Here is a 25,847-nt window from a genome sequence, read left to right as displayed (position 1 = left end):
TTTTTGCTATACCCATCAATCCATTAAACCTCAATGTTTCAATTTACAGACCTAAGTTCAGGGATAAATCCTTTTTATAATTATAGTATTTTAACAGTTTACTGGAATTAGTTAAAAATAATTTAAATCATTAAAATATACCAGCATACTTACTGTCCATAGTCCTGTAAACAAAGAATATTTAGAAAAGCCAGCTTTCAACTGTAACATAGATTCTGCCAATTTTTAATTACCAAATAACAGCTTGAAGAGTTAAAATACCAGTATCAGAAACTTACCAAGCAAACTGTTAGCAACATTTAAGCATCTTGAAGGCTGAACCCAGTAATCTCCTCCTGATAAATCAATTTTTATTTATTATTTGTATTACCACAGTGCCTCCCTAGAAGCTCGAGTCATGGACCTGGACCCAGACCCCACTGCACTAACATCAACAATGTAACTGACAGAGGAGTTGGTTACCATAATACTCTCAAATGTGAAATGTACTGTACCAGGTTAAAAAACAAAAAACAGTAGTGTGTTTTGAGGCACATAAACATACCAATAAAACTGAAATATCTTTAAAATGCCATTCAGAAAAATTTATTCACACCTGACCTACAGATCTCAGTGTAAGTTTCCTTTATCAAAATAACCACATTACATTTACTTACATCTTTGCTGTAAAAGAACTGTACAATATATATATATAAAAAGTCATCAGCTTTCCCTAATTTTAATCATCATCTTCCTCTTCATCACTGATCACATATTTCTTGTGCTTTTTACTTGCTTTGTCATCATCCTCCGCTTTCCTCTTTCCAGAAGGTTCACCTTCCTGAGGGCAAAACATAATATATTTCAAGTTAAAATGAAAAATTCACCGAGTTTATTTCTGTGAAGAAAAACGAAACTACTTCTAGTCAGTCCCCTTTTATAATACTCAGTCTTAAGATTTATTTTTATATGATCAGTAGCACTGAGAGAACTCCTGACATTACTCCCAACCTCCACCACACACTTGCCAATCTTACAGAATCATATCAAAGATTCAATTGCCTTGCAATTGTGCAATTACACTGCTTCCAGGGCCAAATTTGACCCTGGTGTGAAAGCAGACATGCATAACATGGACTCCAAAGCAGCATCTAGAGTTATAATGCTTGGGTGTTTTTAGATGCACACCAAAAAGTTAGTATCTTCAGAAAGCGCTAATACCACCAATGCTTCCAAACACACACACACTATGGCTCCTGTCTCACAGAAAGGACACAGAACCCTGTGTTACATTACTACAAAATGTAAGGATAATTCTTCGTGGGGAAGTCCTCTTCAGTGTCTGTAGAATAAACTGTTGCTCATTAGCAGAGACCGCCATTAACAGACCAGAATGCCATAGAGAGCAGCAGAAAACACCATCAAAAAAATCTGAGTATGGCCAGTGAGTCCCACAAACGTCCTGATGTAAGAAAGGTGTGTTGCCTGTCTGTCCACCCCCACTCCAGGGGGAATACTGGAGAGTATGCTCTTTTCCAGGTGAAAGTTCTAGTCTTGCAATTAGACAGGGAGAGCAATTTCTGCTAGGTATTTGTAACTACCAGACTTAATACTGCTGGGGAAATATAGACTAATAGCTGACTAACTGTTCTATCTTTCAACAGCCAATATGTCTGCCAAAGAACAGCAACAACCATCATGTTTGAAATTATGTCTTATCAAATACAACAAATTTAATTTTGCAGATGAACACAAAAGGAAAAGACATTAGTGTTTTCAGCATATGAGATTGTAAACTAGTTTCTGTTCCGACTTAACACATGTCCAATGAGCAAAAGAAGAAAGGCACTTTTAAATAACTGTATAAAAATGTGTTGTTTTTTTTAAATTAAGTTCTTCAGTAATACTAAAGCTAGAACTAATATTTTGAGAAAACAAACTCTGAAATAGAGCTTGAAGTCTCAGCAGAGATGTAAAGTCCTACAAAAATCAAGAGATTAAAAAAAAGGGAAACACAGAATGCTGAACATTGGGTCTAGAGGATATACATTTATGGCAAATGGCAAGATGACCACTGCATTTAGTGCTGTCCCCAAAATGTGGCCTGACCACAGGCTGGGACCAAAACACCAATGGACTTCTGATCTCATCTCAGATCTTGACTCTGACTTTGAGCAAGTTATAACAATACTCAGACTGTTTATCCAGCCATAAAACAGGAATAATACAGTTCTTACTTACCTCAGAGAGAGATTGTGAAAATCTCTTCAAAATACATGGAAAATAGTGTGCTAATTTCATAAATGCGAAGTATTTTTAGCAAATCAGAGAATCAGAAATTATAATATAATCACAATTAATGAGACTGCATAAGCATTATGAATTATAAAGGGATAACCCTGTCGGTCTTCCTTATTTTAATGATAGATACAATAGATAATCATATAATGAGATTATAAAACTGAGAAATCCTTTATTAAAGGTCCATATTAAAAGGCACAAGAGAAAGTATAAGGAACTGAAAACAAGTAACTCCCCTATGAGAGCGATAAGGCCATCTCTTGCAAATCTGTAAAATGAAAAACAGGAAGGTCCACCTTTAAATTAACTAGTTTGGATGACGAACCAAAATTTGATGGAGTATTAGAGGATGAAGGCAAGTTAAATGAATTTTATCTGACAGTAAAACAAGTCTCTTCCTGCTTTGCCGAGATGCCACTAATATCGATGGCCAAAAATCAGTATTTAAATACCTGCTTAAAATCATGGAGCTACAGTAAATTCTGGAAAACTTCAGTACAGCTCTTTACAAGAAGGCTCAAATCATTTGAATTAAGGTGATCTGATTTGATCCATGAAGAACTGGAAACTGCTGGGTTGGGCATAGGAGGGGGAAAAGTACAGGAAGTGAGCCTGCCCCCAACACAAAGAACTTGTACCAATTTAACTAAATCAGTTTAGAAACAGATGTCGTTAATCAACACAACTTCCTTGTGGGGACAATCTTTAATCAGTTTAAGAGTACCTTATATAATCAATTTAAGCTTAAGTGAGTAAGGAATCGAGTTAAGCAAAATTGATACAAAGCCCTCAAACTGATTAAAGACTGTCCAGACAAGTGAAATCAGTACAACTTGTGTTTAAAAAAGGCTCAAGTCCCTGCTTCTGTTCATAACTTTCTTTGCAGCTGTCTGGTAAAACTGACAAGAATTTGGTCAGCTTCTTAGTTAGTGCTAAGGTGGCACTAGCCAGGAGCAGTGAAACTAACTCACCTTCCTGCTGCATTATTTCACTGGCCAGAGTTACCATTTTCATCAATGGCAAGTGAGTTTTTCAAGCTTTGGTCTAGTCAAAAACCATGCTCCCTAATGAAAAGGCCTTGATCAGTCTAAAGTGAAATAATAAGGAGTAGTAGCTAATCAAAATAATACAAAGATTCACTATCCTGACCATTGATTGTATTGTTATGCAGTCTGATGATGCATTATGTGTCTACTTTCTTTTCACTATCAGGCTAAAATAGTTAACATGCTAAACAACGTTTTTAAAAATAATTTTTAGTGGAGTGGAGTCATAGCACACCAAAATGAGGGCTACTGTGTACTAATTCCTATTTAAATTTACATTAACCTTATGTTCATGTATGTATGTATGTGAATTTTATGTGGGTATTTATTTATAAATTTAGGATAGGATAGTCATGAAATAACTAGCTTTGGATTTAATAGCTAAAGTAACTGTGATTTATGGGATTGCTTTTAGTATGGTCTTACTATGTTTATTGATTTTATAATGTCCGTATTAAGTTATATTTTATATATATACCCCACTTTATGTATTTGTACTGGAGGTTTAAATGCTCATTCCTTTGGCACAACGGTAAACAAATACAAATAAAAATCTAACTTTATAAACATGTTAATTTTCAATCTATCAAGTCTCTGGGTTCAAACACTAAAACACAACACTTCCAAAAATTCTATCAAGCAGTAATCTAAGATTTTCTGTAAGCTTACAGGTTAAAACGACAAAGTAGAAAGTTAAATGATAAAATATATTCCTTTATTCTAAATCTATAGATTGAAGGATGTTGGATGAAAATATATAACCATATGATAAAAGTCTCATCCACATTGTAAAGTCAACCATTTCAAACACCACTGTTTCCACTTGTCCCCTGACATGGCATCTTGCAGCGTGAAAAAGATCACTACATCCATGAATTTTGCTAAAGCCCCCAGTTCAGAGAGACTTTAGAACAGGGGTCGGGAACCTTTGGCACACAGCTCGCCAGGGTAAGCACCCTGCAGGCCAGGACGGTTTGTTTACCTGCCACGTCTGCAGGTTCGGCAGATCACGGCTCCCACTGGCCGCTGTCCGAGGCCAATGGGGGCTGCGGGAAGCGATGCGGGCCGAGGGATGTGCTGGCTGCAGCTTCCCGCCACCCCTATTGGCCTGGAGCGGCGAACCATAGCCAGTGGGAGCCGCAATCGGCTGAACCTGCGGATGCGGCAGGTAAACAAACTGGTCCGGCCCGCGAGGGTGCTTACCCTGGTGAGCTGCGTGCCAAAGGCTGCTGACCCCTGCTCTAGAACATGGTTAGGTCCCATCCAATCTACACCGCAATACAGAACTATGCATTAATAACATTGTTAGACAACAATTTTAACCAAGCTTGCAAACATGGCTGATTTTACAGTAACAAAGAGTCCTGTGGCACCTTATAGACTAACAGATGTTAGTTGCTTTTTACAGATCCAGACTAACACGGCTACCCCTCTGATTTTATAGTGTAGACTGAACATAAGTACCGTTTTGGTCAAATATACACTTCAAAATAATTTATTTCAGAATAAAAACAGGATTTTTAAACTTTAATCAGTACAATATTAGATACAGTAGGAAAAAGGGAAACATCTTTTTAAGAAACTACTATGCAACAGGATGTTCTAAACCATCAGATAGAATTACAAAGAATAAATCACTAAAATTTCTGTGTCTGAAATATAGTAAAGCATCATCAAGCTGGATTGTGTCAGCCTCTGAAGCACATTATATACTATCAAATGTGCAAAATGACCTACAGCGTGGGATTCTTAGGTCAAAAACTGAATTTATGCATGCAAAATTAATTTCAGAATTGAAAAAAAAAAGAGCATGAATTTTGATTGGTCAAGCAACCCCCAATATTTTTCCCCGATTGTTTCCTAGTTTATCCCATAGGCTGTCATAAAAAATATCTTTTTCATGTACACTATGACTCAGCTATTTTGTTTTGTCGTTCTGTATTTCCATTTTGGTCTGCTTGCTAAGTGACAAAATAATGTCTTGATAGAGGTTGGATGTCCAATTTTCAAGTATCCTAACACAAAGCTGAATGTAAACTGAGTTTTGACTTTAGGAAAAATATTTTAGACCTGATCAGTTTAAGTCACACTTCCAGACAGCATCACATTTCAATTTCCCATGAACATATTTAACACAATTAACAGAAGACACAGAATAATGGAAGCACTGCCCAAGAGAATAAGTCAAGCTAATGCTCTAAACAAGTGAGAGCATCTAACGGTGCAGTCTTCAGTCAGTCAAAACTCACATTCAACCAAAGAACTTTTGCCTGAATAAGAAAGCCAGAACTGAGTCCAACAGTCAGCAGAAAAACTGCACAACAGTGTTACAACCAGTTAACTTCCCTTCAAGACACTTATCAGCTGTTCTGAGTATTTTTCCTGTTCTTATGATGTTCCCTGATTTGGTGTTAACCAATTTTAAGAAAAATGAATTTTCTATCAGGGAGACATTTTACATTGGAGCCTAATTAATTTTGATACAATGAACAAATAACATTGTTGATGTAATAATTGAATTTGTTTGGAAGAGAAAGCTTCTTACTTGAATATATATATCATCAGGTCTAGGCAGTAATAGTACTCCTCTCTTCCACTATACTTAAGGACCATTGCTATTTTAAAATTAATGTTTAAAAAGTAGTGAAAGCTAACATGGGATTTAAGAATTCTATTAACACTCATTTCTGCTCAACTTTATCCAACATGACAAACTCACATACTTATAACCTAGAATCTCAACGGCAACCCCTATCTGACCTAGGCATCCAAAAAGACATCTATCTAGTACAGGTATTTCAAAAATGCTCACTTTACTGTACAACAGAATTTCCCAAACTTACATTAATGGGAATTCTAGTTGCCTTTTATCAATATGCTGCATCACTTGATAATTTGATGTTGGACAAAGCACTTTAGTATTGAGGACCAGCTCTCAACCACCTTTTTGTTTCTGTGTTTGACTAGATAGCCAACATCACTGTGCAGATCAGTAAGGTATTACTGTATTTGACAGATAAGTGCCGTGCTTTGTATATGAAGATATATATGGGTAAATGCCTCCAAGTCTCTATTTATAAACATTCAGAGTGTGCTTTACAATAATCCATCACTGCCACATAACATTTTTTTTAAGCTTGAGCACCCCTATGTGGCAACGTTATGAACTTCAGCCTTAAAAATCCATTTGTTTTAAAATGGAAGGTGATGCAGCTCCCAGCTCACTGCTCTTTCACCTTTGAGGAACCAGAATCAAAGCCTAATTGAGATCAAAACAAAAATGAGTTTCGTGTTCACATATCACAAAAGAAACAATTGCTAACATCTGCTCAAGGGAGAAAAAGGACTGGAATTCCAGTTCAGGTATAAGGGCATTAGCATAATTAAATGGGGTTACTTGCACATATGGACATACCCAGACTATGTGTAACTAAGGACAACGCTTTTACACTGCCTAACTTTCCAGAACACTAAATTCACTCAACAAATTAAAAAACAAACACTATTGGATTACTTTTAACACAACAAAGCTTTATATATATGGGCAGTATACACATTCAAAAACTTTTGAAGGAATAAAAGTTTAATCTTTCAATGTATTAAAGATTTTCCATATTATAAGGTCACGTACTTCACACTGCAAGCTATACTGTATAGAAATCACGATTCACTTTGAGATATAATTTTGACATTTCAGTAAGTGAGATTATGGAATTATAACATTTGTCTCACTTTAATGAACATAAAATCAATATATACCAAAAAACTACTACTAATTAACAGGAAATGAGGAAGGTAAGATTAAGCAAGACGTCATTCAAGTGCAAAAATCATCTTTTTACCTCTAACAAATAACTTGAAAACCATTAAGATAGGTGTGCTAGAGATATTCTCCGACCTACAGAGTCAAGGCGGCCATCATGTAAACGTCAGCAGAATTCTGTCAGTAGCGCTCTTACTACTGGGCCAGGACGTTCTGTGTTTGAACCCTACACTAGCATTTTGACTCGAAATAAATTATGACATTGCAGTGCAATATTTGATGGAATTTGCATTGTTTAGAAGTAGAGATCCCATCACAATTTTAAGGAGATTTAAAAAAAAAACAAAAGGGGGCAGAAACCTTAATATTGTAGCCAATATTTCCCTTCACATTATAATGTCTAGGACAGTACATGAGCCATAAGTGCCACAGTTCTCCTTTTATCAAAGAATTAATAGCATACCAGCATTTAATTAACTCTTCCCCTTAAAAAGCAATGATCTATTAATAGTGCTGTGTGAATCAGGTTTCCCCTCCCCCCCAACAGAACTGTTTATCAGGGGGAGGCAGACAGTAAGGCCTGGTGGACAGAGCACTGGACTGAGACTCAGGAGCCCTGGATTCTGTTCCTGGCTCACTCTGTGACCCAGGGCAAATAATGTCAACTGCTCTGTGCCTCAGTTTCCTCATCTGTAAAATGGGAATGACGCTTACCTCCTTTCCAAAAGAATTTGAGAACTCTGAATGAAATACCTAGCTTTTATATAGGGCTTTATTCTGGAAAGCATATCAAATTTAAGCAATCCATGGGTCCATAAAACCTTGAAAAAATCTCAACTTACAACTACTTAGCTGAATAAATATGATGTATCCAGTCATTAAAGCAGAGAATAGTAGTCATTTTTCATAATAATACTCAAAATTATAAAAACAAATTGTTCATTTTCAGGTTTCAGAGTGGTGGCCGTGTTAGTCTGTATCAGCAAAAAGAAAGGAGTACTTGTGGCACCTTAGAGACTAACACATTTATTTAAGCAGAAGCTTTCGTGGGCTAATACCCACTTCATCGGATGCATACATCCTACTGTATTTTGCACTGCATGCATCCGATGAAGTGGGTTTTAGCCCACGAAAGCTTATGCTTAAATAAATGTCAGTCTCTAAAGGTGCTGCAAGTACTCCTCGTTCTTTTTGTTCATTTTCAGTCAACCAACTTTCACCATAAAATAAAATGCTTCTCTCACCTCATCACTGGTTAGTTTCTTTGCCTTGAGTAGTCTCTGCGTTCTGTCTTCATCTGATCCCTCATCACTGTCTGAAGAATAGATTCTAGCACGTTCCTCTAGAAAAAGAAATTAACTCAGGTAAAGACTGGTCTGCAAATGCCAATCCCTGCCAAAGCACCTTGAACTATACCATCACATATACTGTTTCCTGATATTTCCCTCAATAATATGCCAAGATCTCACCATCTTAGTGACAAACTATAAATAAATACACAAAATACACCTCTACCCTGATATAACGCAACCCGATATAACATGAATTCGGATATAATGCGGTAAAGCAGTGCTCCCAGGGGGCGGGGCTACACACTCCGGCTGATCAAAGCAAGTCTGATATAACACGGTAAGATTTTTTGACTCCCGAGGACAGCGTTATATTGGGGTAGAGGTGTACAATTAAACAGACTGAGCCTTCTTTGTAGTTTCCCTGTTCATTATGCACTATTCTGAGAAATCTGTTATTTCATCAGGACTATCCCGTGAAATCAGTCAATTTGAATTACATAGTACCTGATGAGTGCAGCCTAACAATAAAAAAAAGTTACATTCAAATTTTATTTGTACCTCTTATACCACCTTTATAGCGGTTTTTAATAGCTGCCAGACTGATTGCCTCTTCTCCTTCATCCTCCTCCTCATAACGATCAGGTTCTAAATAATTTGCACTCAGACCACGCTGGTGCTGCTTCTCCCGCATTCTCCGCTGCTGGGATTCTCTGCGAATAGACGCTCTTAACCTCTCCTCTTCTTTCTGTCCAGGAAAAGCAGTAGCATGTAAGGAACTATGAGGAATTATACCCAGAGGGCATTTTTCTCCAATGCTTTGCACCTTGTGTGGTCATTTTACACCAGTGCAAAGAAAATGTCAAACGCGACCAAATCAGAATGGTACAGCTTGATGCTCACTTTGCACTGATGTAAATGACTACACACCATGCAGGACTATGGAGAATCAGGCAAAGTATATTTTATAATTGACATTTCTCTTGGTTGAAACATTTATAGCTTTAAGGTTCCTTATTTTTTATTTAATGCAGAGCAGAGTCAAAGGCTTAATTTCCAAGATTAAAAAATCAAGTTTGTGAATGTTATAAGAATTTAAACAGTTTAAAAACAGAGGCAACAATGTGTACTTATTGCTTATAAGCTTAAATTCTGTACAATCACATAATATGCTAGGAGAAAATGTAACAAAGTTAACCATTACTTCTTGTTTCTGGATTGCTGTGTAAGTTTAGCCTTTCCTATACAGAACAAATGTGATCAACACAGATTGGTTCACCCCACTGTGCCAAGAATGACATTTTCAATTAGCACTACTTTTCCTGTAGCACTATATTGTTAGTTTCAGTGAATACAATATTTTGAAAAACTATTATTTACATCTGTAGCATCATACTTAAATGAATGTTTGAGTAAATTTGTCCAATCTCTAGATTTGTTTTCTTACTAAAATTAAGAAAAATAACATATTTACAACTGTAACAAAGTAGTAATACAAATACCAGAAGCAGAAAGGGGACCATGCTTTGAAGCAAACACTACAATTTTCTGCCTCCCCATCCCGCCACTGAAGGGTTGGAAAAACTCCCCATCTTGTGGGGGCAGGGGCCAACACCTTCTTCAGCCCTGCCTTGTGGCCTGCAGAGCACCTCAGAACCACAGCTCTGCAGGGTTGTTTCTGTAGGTAATAGCAAATACTCCATTCACCGGGCTTCATTTAGGACAGTTACACCTCGACAGCAATTGTAATCTTTGCTGGCACTAGTGACACGTAAACAGTCAGAATGCAATGATGCTTTTAATAAATGTATACTTTGGGGTGAAATCTTTTGCACAGTCACCTGTGTAATGGTCTTCAAGTGCATGACAAGTCTAGTAGCAGAACAGATGACTTACACACAAAAAAGTTACTTTTGTTAAAAGTCAAAAACATTAATTTTTCACAGCTTTATAAAGAAAGAAGTGTGGCTGATTTGCTTCCAAAAACTCCACAACCATCTCTTAGCCCCTCTGCCTTTAGGCTAACCATGGGAATTTTCAGGCCAAAGGATTATTTGGAATGGTGAAGGGGAGAGATTAGAAGGAAAATAAAAAGGGGTAGACTAGAATAGGGCTAGTTTCTTTAATTATGAAATTACAACAGGCTCTAGAATGTTGTACAGGAGGCACAGCATTTCACGAGGAAGGTAACAAATCAGCAAAGGGCTGACATAAATATTCTCTGAATAGAAGAATTAGTCCCCTTAGCAGGCCAGTTTAGGGATGGCAGATTTAGGAATTAATTCTGCCACAAAACAGAGGCCTATATTACTGCGATTATTATACAACTAGCTGCTATGTTCACACACTTGGCAACCAACTTGACAGAATATACATGAAGGAATGCCTGCATTTGGGTCTTTGAACATTTATCTGAAAGAGACAAAGTCATCTTCCTGTGGAGGGCACTGTCTGTAGAGTGAAGACTGTTAGAAAATTGTTATAGGTTAAACACACTTCTTATAAGGGCACCTCTGCTTTCTAAACATTAAGGTCAAACCATGGAAGTCTGTCTGTTAACAAGATGGGAAAGCAGCAGGGAAAAATGATAAAGGAACGAATTCTTCATATGCATGCATATAGGAAGTTCCAATACAAGTTAATACATAAAAATTTCCACTGACAAATACACAATAACGTCCATATTAGAGTACAGCAGCATCTAGACACCTCAGTCAGGTTTGGGGCCCCACTGTGCTAGGCCCTGTAGAACAATGGGGTGGCAGCCGCCTATGCCACTGATGAATTTGGGATATAATTTTGAATATGCAAATTAAGTGTATACAGGCCAGATAAATATGAACTAGAAATTCTGAGTCATTTAGCGACTGCTGGAAAATACCACACGTCACCTTAAAATGAATGTTTATTTCACCTTAAAAATAAAGACTTTTCAAAATTTTACTTCCAAGGCTTTCATTTATTGTATTCTTAATATTTGTTTTTAATTTTGTTATTTCTGAAATTCTCTTGCTAACTAGGTACTCTACATTCTTACAATTTCTCCTCTTAGTTTACAAAATAATTACTATACCAGGTGCCATATCCACTGAGCATAAAAATGGATGCCGATAGAATATATTGTTGTGATTTCTATGTCAGCACCAGAGGTTGCATCTTCATTTATTTTTCTAAAACTCAATAAATACCCAAGAATATTCAGACATGATATTTGCAATTTGAGATGAACAACATTAGTTCTAAGTTTAGGTCAAAAGAGTAATAAAACTCCTTATCACAATTAATACCTTAATCATTTCTGTGCGCTGAGACTCTGGATCACGCCCAGCCATGGGCAAGATACGAATTTTTTGGGTCTTTGAACATCTATCTGCAAGAGACAAAGTCATCTTCCTGTGGGTGGCGCTGTCCGTAGAGTGAGGCCTGTTAGAAAATTGTTATAAGTTGAACACTTCTTACAAGGACACCTCTGCTTTCCAAGAACAATTACAGACATGCCACAAATACAATCAGAAAAATCAAAGACTCATCCATACAAAAGCAAAAAAATTCAGACTAGACAGTGTGTACAGTACAGGTCTGTCACAACTTACGCGCATTTAACATGCGTGATTTAAACTTTACGCGTACAGCCGGAGTCGGGGGCGTGACCTCAAGCGGGGGGGGAGGGGGGGCATGGCCTCAAGATTTAAAGGTCCTGGGGCACCAGCTGTGGCTGGGAGTCCCAGGGCCTTTAAATCACCCAGGGGGCTCCCAGCTGCAGAGGTGGCTGGTAGCCCCTGTGGCGAACTAAAGGGCCCGAGGCTCCAGCCACCGTGGAGCTCCGGGCCCTTTAAATGTCAGCCCCAGCCCGGCTGCCAAAGCTGCGGGCGGGATTTAAAGGGCTCCTCAGGGCTCCCCACCGTGGCAGGAAGCCTGGCGGAGCCCTTTAAATCCCGCGCGCAGCTCCGGCGGCCAGGGCGGCATATAAAGGGCTCCTCCGGGCTTCCTGCCGCGGCAGAGAGCCCGGTGGAGCCCTTTAAATGCCACCCCAGCCCGTCCACCGGAGCTGCGGGCGGGATTTAAAGGGCTTGGGGATATAATTTTGAGTTTATGGGGTTTTCGCTTTACGCGATAACCGTGGAACGGAACCCCTGTGTAAGATAAGACTTGCCTGTACACAAGAATTATCCAATAGATTAAAATATTTAGCAAAATCACCCTTCCCCTAAGAAGTCCTTGACATCCCTTTACACACTTAAATATTCCTCCTTCCACTTCACATTTATGCTTCTGGTCATAGTTACCATCTTCATAGCAGTGAAGTATCGATGGAGATTTTTTTCCAAACAACATTAATACCCCTCCTGATTCACACCAAAATGTCTCATTTTAAAATTTTAAATTAAATATTAAAATTACAGACAAAAATATAGGCTGCCTAGATCGTGCAATAAATAGCACACTGGCCTTTCATGCCTGGAGATTTGGTCTCAGACCTAGCTACCTTAAAGTGCAGGTCTACTATGAAAAGTAAATATTGAAAAATGGCAGCTTCTTACTGAACAGCCCCATTCCCTATGTATTCAGTCAAAGTGAAACAGTATTTGTATTTATTTATTTACTATTATGCTATGGGAGAGAAGAGGATGTTGGCCTCTATTCTGGCTCACATATCAATGGAATCCCAATTGCAGGACTTACCGTAATTCTAACTTTATTTATACTTGTAAAAAGATGAGACAAACATGGCAGCCTCAAGATGCCACTTTAAGGTCGCTTTTTAGAGAAATGTACTTAGGTCTCAAGTGTAGCTAGCATGCTAGTCTTGGTCTTCAGCGACAGTATAAACTCAAACAATTTGGCAGTCTCTGTACAATTAATATTCAGATCCCAATACTGATGTCAAAAGGAAACCTAGAAAACTCATGACTGAGCCATAGTTAGGTGTATACAGCAAAACCCAGCCTTACTTTTCAAAAGTCAGAAAATTCTTTTAAAAATAGTGGGTTTTTTTTTTAAATAAAGCCTCTTCCATACAAGGTGTACTAAAAGAAAAACTAGTGATCCATTACTTTGCTAATTCATCTCCACCCTTTAATACCCACGTTTCATACCAAAATGCTGTACTATGACTTCAAGCTCTGTTAATGAACTGTACGTTTACCTGAAGGTTAATTTAGTCTTGAACACAGCCTGTCCCTGTAGACCAGTTCCTTGTCTGATAAACAGATGGTTGTGATCTCCCTGTAATGGTGCCTTGTACACATCAAAGACTTCATTGCCCAAATGCAGCGACATGCTTAAAAAAAGATACAAAAATAACTAATATATGAATCTATGACTCAGTCTGCTTTTACCCCATATATAAATGAAGGAAGGCTTCTCATTCCCTCTTTTATGCATAATTGAAATATTATTAGCTAAGTAGTATTGTATACCACTCAAAGATCTGAGAAAACAATAGTTATCAATTCTCCAAGAACTACAAACTTCACTCAGTCCTCACTTTTATATGCAAGAATGTCTGACAACTGTGTTTTCCGAGTCTAGATAACATAGAAAAGCCTAAGCTAACCTTCCATCTGACCACTTGACTATCCGTGCATTGCTTTCTCGAATCTCATTTCCCTCTTCATCTCGTCGCATTCGCCAACGTATGGTGTTTTCCACCTGTTGGAATAGAAAGCCTGTAAGCATGTATATAAAGTAAAATGTGAACTAGTTTAAAGGAATATTGTAAAAAAAGATATTACTGGGAGGTCAAGAATCAAGTGCCAGTAGTTAGCTAAATTTGCTGCATGCAGGGTAAAAGCAAAGCTTTTGCAGAACAGTTATAAATCTTCACTGCATCCAAAGAAAAAAGTAGATACAACAGAAAACAGCTAAGTAATTTCTATGAGTGCTGAACTTATCACCTGCTTCTTGTTCTACCAAGAAGTAAACATCTATAAAAAGTGTGACTCAAACCATCACCTCTCAACTCCCCAGGCTTTTTGTTTTATATAGTAGTTTGAAAGAACTTAACAGGAAAAAGGAAAGAGGTGAGATGCAGAAAGAAAATTACAGATATACCTTTAGTTTTAACCTTGTTCTACCTTCTTCATCAAGCATCTCCTCATCTTCAAATTCATCCTCATAATACTGAGGATCAAAAGGTCTGTAATAAATTAGATAATGTATTCTTTATTCCTTTATTCACCCATCTTCTAAAAAAGCAAACCAATGTTATTCTAGGATTGCTAAAAATAAATTTTGATTCAGTTAAAATTATATATTACACACAACTGTAGACATTATTGCCATGGTATACATACATTTATTTCTGCAACCATGTAATAAACTGGAGAGGTTTTAAACCACAGAAGACCTACCCTAAAGTCTCCCAATAATATCAGCTGCAACCACTTCTAACATTTAAAATCTCTGAATAACTTTTTTTAAAGAAAAAGTCTACCTCAACTGTGGTATCCTCCCCTGATGTCCCATTGTAGCAAATAAGAGGTTAGGCCTGAGTCTAGGACTTGATATGTTCAGCCTGGTCCAGTGAGTTTTAAAGCATGATAAAGATTTTGTGAATTATCATGGTTAGGATGTGGGAATTCCTGCCAGTACAATGTTTGGATGAACAATCTTTCATATGAGCCTAATACAGTGGTGGGCAACCTGCAGCATGTCCCTGCTGCTTCCCGCAGCTCCCATTTGCCAGGAACCACGGCCACTGGGAGCTGTGGGGGGCCATGCCTGCAGACGGTCAACGTCACCAAAATGTCTTGCGGCCCACAATCAGATTACCCGGATGGGCCGCAGGTTACCCACCATTGTCCTAATAGGTGTTAGATTTGAGACAGTCCCACACCTAACCCATCTGACAAAAGGGAGAGGCAGAAAAACAATTTTTCTTCCTCCACTAAGTCTGACAGCTGGAGGAGTCTCACTTCCTCTCCCAGATGCTGTAAAGGAAAAGAAAGTGGTGAGGGAGAAGCTGTTAGTCTGCTAAATTACTGCTATTTTAGCCCTGGTCTGCACTAAAAAATTAGGTTTAACTACATTGGTCAGGAGTGTGAAACTCCTCACCACCAAGCAGTGTTGTTAAGCCCACCTAAGTCCCGGTGTAGACAGTGCTAGGTCCACAGAAGAATTCTTCTGTCAACCTAGCCACTACATCTCAAGGAGGTGCATTACGTATGCCAGTGGGGAGAACCCCTTCCATCAGCATAAGATGTGCCATTGCAGTGTTTCAAGTGTCAAAAAGCCCTTAGTCTCCATTTTTGGGTACTGACCCATTAATATAATCCAGTATCTGCCCTTGCTGTTGTTTATGGCTGCAAAGAATATTGGGAGGAGAAGCCGCGAAACCGGCCAGAGTTGTCGGCTGCACTTTTTTACTTTTTGAGAAAGCTTTCAATTGCTGCAAAGCATTGCAGTAGTCTGTCTGCAGATCCTCAAAGTCTGTACATCCTGACCCACAAAGGTTCACATTTGGAACATTATCTTTTCAATCATAAAGGCTATTGGCTCATAAATACTTCCTGGTCACAGAATAGAACATTTTGAAAATCAAGCAATGGTGCATTGGGACAGAGGTGGTCAAAAGAAGAGTTCTCTTTAAAAGTAGTCTGCAGCAGGAGAATGGGAGAACCACCAAACTAGAGTATGTCAGGAACAAGCCTAGATTTGCAGAGAGATGGACTCCTTTTACAAGGTCCAACAGTATAAGTCCCAAATCAGTGGTATGTTTAGAAAAAGCAATACTCAACACATTTTTTGTAGCTGGTTGATGGGCAGTTGGAGCCACACAGAGTAGTATTATAAGGAGCTACATGAATTTATTTTCTTTTAAAATTTTAGATAAATGCTATGATCTGTGTTATACAGATGGTCAGTCTGAATGATCATAATATAGTTTCTTCTGGCTTCAATGAATAATCCAAAACAGTGCTTCTATTATTCAAAAGTACATTTTTATTTCTATTACATTTCGCTAAATTAAATGGCTTACAGTACACTAGACTATTAAGCCTCAAACTGAATAAATATGAAAACTATATGTTTAGAACTCAAAGGATAATCTTAAAAGCTAGTCTTTATAATACTATGAACTCATTAGGCACATGCTGCTATTTCAATTCACTGGACTTTTAAAACTGATGTGTGGTGAAGATACATACTAAACTTAAAAAAAACGCATGCACAGTTCTAGTAAATACATCACAACTGTGGGACAAAGTCTCTCTAGGCTACTTTTTACATTATGTTCAGTACATCATTTTTAGATTTGCAAAACAAGGTTGCCTTTTGAGAAAAGTCATACATATAAAATTAATGCCATCAAAACAGATTTCCTGGATTTAGGAAATACTCAGGTCCCCTGAATAGGCTGTTTACTCTGAATTCAATCTCAAAGATCATTTGGTTTTACAACATATGGTGCATTATTCAGGATGAAATTATCAACATTCACCAAGAACTAAAGCAGCGCTGAAGAAAGGCAAGACAGCTATAAATTCAGGAGAATGGTGCAATGCAGCCACAGACAATTAAAAAAATAAATTAAAAAGGACAGAGTTACTCATTTGAGTTGCACACCAAGCTTACAAAAATAAAATCACTAGTTCTTCTACTGATTTAGACAAGAGTGAGATGATGAATTTTACAGGTAGAGCAGCTAAAAATGGCTAATTTCATAGGGTCAAATTAGTACAAAATAAAAGGAGTTATTTAAAATTATGAAATGCATTACATGTATCTAACAGGTTGAACCTACACATTTAGCTTACAAGAAAACAGTAAAATGAAAAGTGATCTGAATATCTGACCAACTATATCAAAGTATGCACCCCAGTGTTAATATTTAATGTTGTCAACAGAAATTTCATTTGACTACTAGAACAAAAGGGAAATACTAAGTGGGAGTTTAAATAATTAACACCTTTAATATAGATGCAGTATTACCTGGGCTCCACGCTGAGGAAGTTGGGCAGCTTCACAAAATACAAGTCATTTCCTAAGTCAGTGTTTACTTTTGGTATCTCTACTTCTATTCGCGTTTCTGGAATAGGTTCTTCTTCCTGCTGCTCCTGATTCAGTCCATTCTCATCCTAATGGATGGAGTAGCAAAACCACATTACATTATGTAGGTGAAAAAGCCAGACTATTCAGGTTGTTCCACTGACCACTTAATTTTTCCTCTGAAACATGGAAAACCTCTCTCTCTCTGTGTCCATTCACCACCCACACGTAATTGGATTGTGCAAAGTACACGCTACTGAGACAAAATTATCAAACATGGTACTCAAGCCTACCATCTAATGTGATTTCAGTTATGAATGTTAGGTCAAGATACCAAGAGAGAATGAAAGTAAAAATCATGGGACTGATCCAAATAAATTGGTCTCCTATAGGGAGCTAGGAAATGGTGGTAAATTTGCCTAGACTAAAACTGGCTTTTAGATGTAAAGGGCTTTGAATCCACTGCCATCTATTCCCAAAAGAAAAATACTTTTCCAACAGGGCCTACTACAAGTATCAAGAACAGTTATAGTACTATATTCTACTTGTTGACATAATCAGAACATACTCAAAATATATAACCACAGTTACAACAGCAGAAAAACAAGTGACCCTGTCTTACATTGCCATGCATAAAAGGTGAAACTGTTAACAGTGATTCTTTCTGCTTGGGCAATATCATTTATGAATTCTCATTAAATTGTCAGGCTTTCATTAGTGTGCTAAAACTCAGTCCTCTAGGATTTAAAACTCTCTACTAGACTGCTGGGGCAGGTGAAAGAGGCACAGCAGGCAATTTCTTTCAAAGGACTTACAATAGGTTGCCCTGGAGTTAGCGGCTTGTCTTCCCCATCACTCCCTGAAGAAATGTCATCTGCACCTCCAAACAGATCTATCGCATCCCTGTGATCTTGAATAGAAACATATGTATTTTATATATGGAGAAAGAGAGAAATTGTTATATTCTACCATTGGAAGTCATCTATAAGATCATTAAAAGTGACGTGCAAAGGAGAAAAAAAATTGATTTCCTATTTTGTGCATTTCTCTAGGAGGTTCAAAGAGGACTTGAAAAGGTGATTTGTATCTTCGCTCAAAAAAAAAAGTATTTTAAACTTAAAAATTCAGGTCACATCTACCTTGGAAGGACTCTATGATGACAGGAATACTACTGAAACAATGACATCATGAGGGCCAAGAGTGAAAGCTGAGCAATTGAGAGAGACAGATTTTGGATTAGATGATTTAAACTTTAGTTAAACATTGAAGTTAAATTGATGTCAACATATTGGACAAAGACAGATTTGCCACCTCCATCCATTCAAGTGAAGTGTGGTAGGTAATAATATACATTCTCCGAGTCTCCCATAATCAAACAACAGATTCAATTTCCAGGGTCTTTCAGCAAGAAATTAGGATATAATGAGGTCACCAGATTTTTCATAAAAAACAAAACAAAACAAAAAAAATTTAGTTCAATTTGTTGCTGAGGAAAGTGAAAGGCTGATCGCACTGGGCAAAGATGACTTCAAACTGTGCAAGTTTCCCCAGGCAGCTCTATCGCTGCACCTTAGTTGTTATGCTCTGCAACTCACCAGATAATCCAACACTTGTTTTTTCCTCAGTTAATACTACCAAATCATACAGCGTTTTAAAGTGAATGCATGCTTAATATCAGATAAAGTAGAAGGGATTTGAAAAAACAGCTAGTTACCTTTTTGTCCTTCTGCATCGCTGTCCATTTCTGAATCTGATGCAATTGGTTTTTTACGTTTCATTCGCAAAATTTCATCTTCACTGTCACTACCTCTTGCAGACTCTATCAAAGAGAATATATATCCTCAAATTAAGAATTTCATTCTGCATCTTTTTACATCTCACACTATCCATAGCTTGTATTAATAAGTAAACTAATTCAAACAATGAAAAAATAATTAAAGTTTACTGGGCGATCAAGCATTATTAAAAATACTCTATTACTTTTAAAAGTCAACTGGAATTAAAAAGTAATTTTATAACCAAATCTGAATCATTTCAAGCCAAGACAACCAAAGTGATATTGTTATGGACAGGTCAACAAAAAAAAACAACACGTGACTTAGGGTCCTCATTGTAATGGTTCAGTCTGTTCAGTATTAAGATTTAATTTGGTTTTGTTTATGAAAAGACACTAGAATCAAACTTTGAGAAAAGGTCATCCAACATGAAGATTAATTATCTCAATTATGAGATGACTACAAGAACTCAATGAAGATCAAGGATGATGATATTTTAAACACTGTATTCAATCCTACCAGATTTATGCTCCTGTTCCTCTTCATCATCTGAACGTCTGTGATCTTCATCAGAATGCTGGGCCCTTTCATCATCATCAGAATTCTGCATCTTCTCCTCATCAGAATGCTGGGCCCTTTCGTCATCATCAGAATTCAGCATCTTCTCCTCATCAGAATGCTGGGCCCTTTCGTCATCAGAGTTCTGCATCTTCTCCTCATCAGAGATCTGAGGCCTCTCTTCATCATCTGAGTTCTGCATTTTCTCCTCATCAGAGTTTTGTAGTCTTTCCTCATCATCAGAAATTGGAGGCCTTTCATCATCATCAGAGTTCTGAACCTTCTCTTCATCATCAGAGTTTTGCGGCCTTTCTTCATCATCAGAATTCTGCAGCTTATCATCATCATCTGACTGATCACTTTTGTCCTCTTTGCCCCATTTTTCATCCTCTGAATGTGCTTTTTCAGATCCATCTGCATCTGAGTGACGGCTACCTTCGTCTGATCCAGGTCCTCTCTCATCATCGTCATCAGCAGCTTCTGAACCACTATGCTGATCTATATCTGACTGGTCATTATCTTCATGTTCAGAATGTCCCGAAGCTTCAGAGTGATTGTATGATCTTTCAGATCGGATGTCACTCCCAGTATGGTGGGATGCTCCCTCATCCTCACTATCATCTCCAAATAACTCTTTGTTACTGGGCTTTATTGCCTCTCTCTCATCATCTCTGTCACTCTCACTTCCAGAAACATTACTGCCAGAGCCAGCATTCTCCTGATCAGAGTCAGAGTCAGATCCAGAGTCAGAATCTGCAAAATAAATATTACCCACTTAAAAGTGATTAAGTGGAAAGATTGCCAGATGAGGAGATAACAAAAAGATTAGCACTTCTTAAGAGAGAGTGGAAAAAAAATAAGAGGGGACATGAGACACACACCTAAATAATGAAAGTAAACTGCATGCTCTTATTTAAATTATAATAACAAAAGAAAGCTAATGAAGTTGTTTTAAAAAAAATTTCCTTTTAATGTCACAAGGACAGATAACTAATCTGTGATCCTGTCACAAGGCATCATTGAAGCCAGAAGTCTACTGGCAGTCAAAGAAAAATTATACATTTATATGGGTCAAGAGGAGACAAAGATAAATTTGATAGAATAAAAAAGCTTTTTTAAACTAACATTTTATTCTTTTTATAAACATCTTGGGAGTTCAAAACTGAAACTGTTTTCAAATCCAATTTGCTTGCCCTTCCCCAACACATGCCCATAGACAAATTTGTTACAGTAGAACTACTCATGAGTGCTGGCTTTGTGGCACTAATTTTTATTCAAGAAAAAAATACTGTTTGCTTTGAAGAATAAATTCCATAAAATGACAGGGACTTTGCAAACATAAAAAAGGCTCAAATTTTGGACAAGCTAATCTGGACAATATCCATACAGAAATTATTTCAACATTTTCCTTTGAATTGTTGATGACAACTGTGATGTACGAATTATGTTAAGGAACGGTGATCATCAAAAAATGTATGTAAAAAGAGAAAGTTTTAGAAATTATTTTAACAGAATATGGAAACTCATGGAATACAAACATATCTAAAGATAAAAATACTCAAAGAGTAAAAGGCTGATTTATCAAATTTATAATCAGAAACCGATTTTGCAGCAATTTCATGAAAGTCAGTTTTCCCAGGTCATGGTAAGGGAAACGAATACACCATTACATGCACATTCACTAAACTCTCAGTCCTGAAACATATACTTCCTATTTTAGATGTATTTTAACTGGAACTGATGTATTGAAAAGGAAATTAAATTGAAAACTTGTTTAACTAACATAAGGCAAAAAGTTCTATACTAAATCAGAAAAAAAGACAGATTTCCAAAAGACAGGTGATGAAAAGTGTGTTCTTTCTCTCCTTTCCTTTATTAAATATTAATTTTCCTCTGCACCCAGGGGAAAAAATGCTTTGCCAAAACAATCCAGAATAACAATATCTCAACCCTCAGAAATTCATAAATAATAGTTTATATGTAGCAAATGTTTGGCCCTATTTATACTGTTCATAAAATTAAAAACAGAACAACAGAAGCTGTTCAGAGGTGGGCAAACTACGGCCTGGACCATCCCGCCCAGCCCAAGCTCCCAGCCAGCAGCGTGTTTGGCTCTGGCCGTGCGGCAGCCAGGCATGCTGCTCTGCATGGTACAGTAATTGGTAAGTGGGCCGGGCCGGGGGGTTGTATAAGGGGCAGGGGTCCCCGGGGAGCAGTCAGGACAGGGGGCAGTTGAATGGGGCAGTGGTTGGGGTGGGAGGCGGTCAGGAGACAGGGAACAGCGGGGGTTTGGATAGGCATGGGGTCCCAAGGGGCCTGTCAGGGGGCGGGTGTGTGGATATGGGTCAGACAGTCACAAGACTGGGGGCGGGGGGGGGGTTGGCTAAGGGGTGTGGTCCCTGCAGGGGCAAGTTAGGGGTGTGGGGTCCTGGGAGAGGGTGGTCAGGGGACAAGGAGTGGATAGGTCAGAGGTTCTGAGGGGCAGCAGTCAGGAGATGGGAAGTGGGAGGGATCGGATAGGGGCTGGGTGCCAGGCTGTTTGGGGGGGCACAGCCTTCCCTACCCAGCCCTCCATACAGTTTTGCAACCCCAACGTGACCGTTGGGCCAAAAAGTTTGCCCACCCCGATCTAGTTGCATTAAATTCGTATCATGTGTGCCCGAGCTGTGACAGTCTGTTTCACTACAGCGCTGGAGTCCTTTACAATAGAGGACTTATGAAGCAGAAAGAAAGCGGACGCAGGCGAGTTACTATCAACAGAGAGAATCAGGAGAACCCCCCCCCACCCCGCCCGGGTTCAGCAATTTCCCTGTCAGCCCCTCAGTCGAATCCTGGGGCTGGAGAACCGGGCCACCTTTAACAGCGGCTGTAAGGAAACAGGCGGATACTGGGGTATTGCTAACGACTGTTAGCAATGAAACCCCCCGGGTCCAGAGCAGGGGCCAGCGACCCACTCCCGCCTCCCCCGGCTGCAGCACTGGTCGGGCACCGCGGAGGGCAGAAAGCCGGCCCCGACGGGCCAGGGTGCAAAGCCCACCCGCCCCACACCCCTGTGGCCTTGATGGCGCCCCCAGCCCCGGGGAAGGAGCTGGGGGGACGGACGGGAACCAGCCGCCGGAAAGGACAAAGGGAGGGGACGCTCCCAGCTCTGGGCGGGGAGGGGGAGACCCCGGAGGGGCAGGCGGACGGGCCAGTCGTTCGGGGGAGGGGGGGGGGGGACCGAGAAGGTTCAACACGGGAAGCGCGGTGGGGGGAGGGTCGGCCCGGCCTCTCTCCCCCCTGCGGCCCCCCCCCGTCGGTACCTTTCTGCTCGGGCTCGGAATCGACGTCGCTCCCGAACAGGTCCTCCATGTCCGCCATGGCGCGGGCTCACGGGCACGACACTGCCGCAAAGCGCAGGCCTCGCGCGCTCCCTTTCCGGCGCTCCCGCCCCACTAGGAAGTCGGAAGGGCCGCGGCGCCAGCCAGTGACGCGCGTGCGGAGCGACTGATGCCGTACGGGGTCAGGGGGGTGGGGCCGCCTGTGCTGACCCGACCCAGGCCTGGGGAGGGAGAAGCCTTAAAGGGGCAGCGTCACATTAACGGAGCTCCCCGACAGCAGGGGCCCACAAGTCCCTCTAGCCCAGGGGTTCTCAAACTGGGGGTTGGGGCCCCTCAGGGCATCACGAGGTTATTACATGGGGGGGTTGTGAGCTGTCAGCCTCCACTCCAAACCCTGCTTTGCCTCCAGCATTTATAATGGGGTTAAAGCTATAACAAAGTGTTGCTAATGTATAAGGGGGGGGGGGTGTGTCTCACTCAGAGGCTTGCTGTGTGAAAGGGGTCACCAGTACAGAAGTTTGAGAACTACTGCTCTAGCCCTTTCAGCCTGCACAGGGCCTGGCCACGCACCTTGGCGCACCCATAGCCACAATCCCCAACACCAGGCCGCACCCGGGATGGGGGACGGTGCTTCCACAAACACCCCCATAGCTCTGGAAACTGGAGTATTTGAGTTGGGCCAGGTGCGATGGCTGCTGGGATACTAGGGGCAGCTCTGGTATCCACATGGCAAGCAGGATGCTGCTACACTGGCGAGGGTGGTGAGGCGAACCTGAGAATGATTAAAGGGTCTGAAAACATGCCTTAGCGTGATAAACTATATAGCTTAAGTCTCACAGAGAGAGGAGCAAAGTGTGACTTGAGTACAGTCTATAAGTATCTACAGGGGGAACAAATATTTAATAATGGGCGCTTCAGTCTAGCAGACAAAGGTATAACACGAGCCCCTGGTTGGAAGGTGAAGCTAGACAAAGCCTGATTGGAACTAAGGCATACATTTTTAGTCAGGAGAGTCATAAAACATAATTTTTTTAATTGACAGGCTGTTTTTCTAAAATCTATGCTCTAGGAATTATTTGGGGGAAGTTCTATGGCCTGTGTTCTACAGGAGGTCACAATAGATGAGCACAATGGTCCCTTCTAGCCTTGGAATATATGACTGAGGGGCCAATAATCCCCAACACCACCCCTCCCCACTGGACCCAACCCCAGAGAAAAGGGCCCCACCATAGGAACCCCATGACACAGGGTCCAGTGACCCCTCCTGCCAACCCAGTCTACCTACCATACAGGGAAACTCTTCCCAGTACTATCATCACATCCCTCATGGGTCCCTAGTTGCTTCACATTGACACAGGATCTGGCATTTACCCAGAATGGGGACCACTGACTCAGGTTTGCGAACTTGGCCTCACTTGCACTATGGGGGTCAGGGCATCCACCCCAGTGACCTCCCATCCCAGAACTCAGGCATCCACTTTTTTCTCTTCTTTGTATGGTTGATGTAAATGTAGAACAACTATAACTTTACATTTAGATGGTTAAGCTAGATAATTGTGTCCAGAGTAGTAGAGTGTATAATCTACTGAGTTTGTTCATCCTATTTGTATGAATGTACCATTCTTGTATCTGAAATTAGGAATATGAAATATGTCTGAGGCCCTATTATAATTATGCAAACTGTGGGCCATTAATAGTGGTTTGGAATCTTGATGGCTCCCATTAACCGGGACAATTGGTTGTAGATGGTTCTGTTTACTTATAAGACTTCCTGTATACATGTGTGCCAGCGAGTGGGTAATGAAGTCTCACAGGACTTGTGATCATAGCACCTGAACTGGAATCCATCTTTAACCTGGTGCTTTTCCATTTAGAAGGAGGGGTGGGAACCCAGAGACAGACAAAGGATTCCCACCTTTTGCCAAAGCTATTAAATGGGTGGAACTGAACAAAGTGGGTCCCAATCATGTTGAATCCCCTGCTTTTCACCTAAGATGCCTGCTGGAACTAACAAGGTCTGTACCAGGGGAAAGATTGGTCTCAGACTAGGAAGGAGTCTAGTCTGTGAAAGAAACTTATTGGAACATCTCTGAGGGTGAGATTTACCTGTATTCAGTTTCTTAATGTATTAGGCTTAGACTTGTTTGGGTTTTTTTTATTTTACTTGGTGACTTACTTTGTTCTATCTGTTATTATTTTGAACCACTTAAATCCTACTTTTTATTCTTAATAAAATCACTTTTGTTAATTATTGAACTAGAGTAAGTAAGTAATACCTGGGGGAGCAAACAGCTGTGCATATCTCTCTATCAGTGTTATTGAGGGTGGACAATTTGTATAATGCTTATACAGGATAAACTCATAGAGTAAAATATATTTATTTGGGGTTTGAATCCCATTGGGAGCTAGGTGCTGGAGACAGGAGTGCCTGCTGAGTGGTTTTCAGTTAAAGCCTGCAGCTTTTGGGACATGGTTCAGACCTGGGTCTATGTTGCAGCAGGCTTGCGTATCTGGCTCAACAAGACAGGGTTCTGGAGTCCCAAGCTGACAGGGAAAACGGACTCAGAGGTAGTTTCAGCACATCAGGTGGCAGTCCCATCGGGGTCTCTGTGACCAAACCCGTGCATGTTCTGTTCTGCCATGGTTTGTGCAGACGCAGTTAGGGTTGCCCATGAGCTCCATGGGAGATTGAAGCCAAGGATCTTCTACATTAGGTCTTTCACAGGGTATTTATTTTGACTTCTTGTGAACTCCATTTGGCTTTCCAAGCTTCATCAGGGTTGAAGTTGCATTGTTGTAGGTTAAATGCCTGAATCCAAAAGGGT

At 39.8% G+C, this 25,847-nt stretch overlaps 1 protein-coding gene across 2 annotated transcripts; it reads right to left on the bottom strand.

Annotated features, from left to right (window-relative positions):
* Positions 1 to 569: 569 nt before the first annotated feature.
* Positions 570 to 23,161, bottom strand: LEO1 (LEO1 homolog, Paf1/RNA polymerase II complex component). Of its 2 annotated transcripts, none has more exons than XM_044981102.1 (12): positions 23,005 to 23,160; positions 19,664 to 20,455; positions 19,084 to 19,188; positions 18,185 to 18,279; positions 17,313 to 17,458; positions 14,433 to 14,517; positions 13,936 to 14,030; positions 13,525 to 13,659; positions 11,666 to 11,801; positions 8,940 to 9,126; positions 8,334 to 8,431; positions 570 to 820 (listed from the first exon to the last, which is right to left on the bottom strand). In XM_044981102.1, exons 1-12 carry the CDS (start codon positions 23,060 to 23,062, stop codon positions 719 to 721), a joined length of 2,034 nt encoding a protein of 677 aa, XP_044837037.1. In that variant the 5' UTR covers positions 23,063 to 23,160; the 3' UTR covers positions 570 to 718. The 2 variants fall into 2 exon arrangements, with proteins under 2 accessions (XP_044837037.1, XP_044837038.1); XM_044981103.1 differs by having other exon boundaries at positions 748 to 816; positions 23,005 to 23,161.
* Positions 23,162 to 25,847: the final 2,686 nt, after the last annotated feature.

The sequence above is a fragment of the Mauremys mutica genome, chromosome 11, assembly GCF_020497125.1.
Source record: "Mauremys mutica isolate MM-2020 ecotype Southern chromosome 11, ASM2049712v1, whole genome shotgun sequence".
Taxonomy (NCBI): Eukaryota; Metazoa; Chordata; order Testudines; family Geoemydidae; genus Mauremys; species Mauremys mutica.
Note: the sequence above shows the minus strand (reverse complement) of the source record. Positions and strands in the feature narration are given on the sequence as shown.

Coding starts and splice junctions, on each gene's coding strand:
- LEO1 (XM_044981102.1), bottom strand. CDS start 23,062: ATGGCGGACATGGAGGACCTGTTCGGGAGCGACGTCGATTCCGAGCCC. Junction 18,280..19,083: donor CGATGCAGAAGGACAAAAAG/GTAACTAGCTGT, acceptor TTTCTATTCAAG/ATCACAGGGATGCGATAGAT. Junction 14,031..14,432: donor GAACAAGGTTAAAACTAAAG/GTATATCTGTAA, acceptor CTATTCCAACAG/GTGGAAAACACCATACGTTG.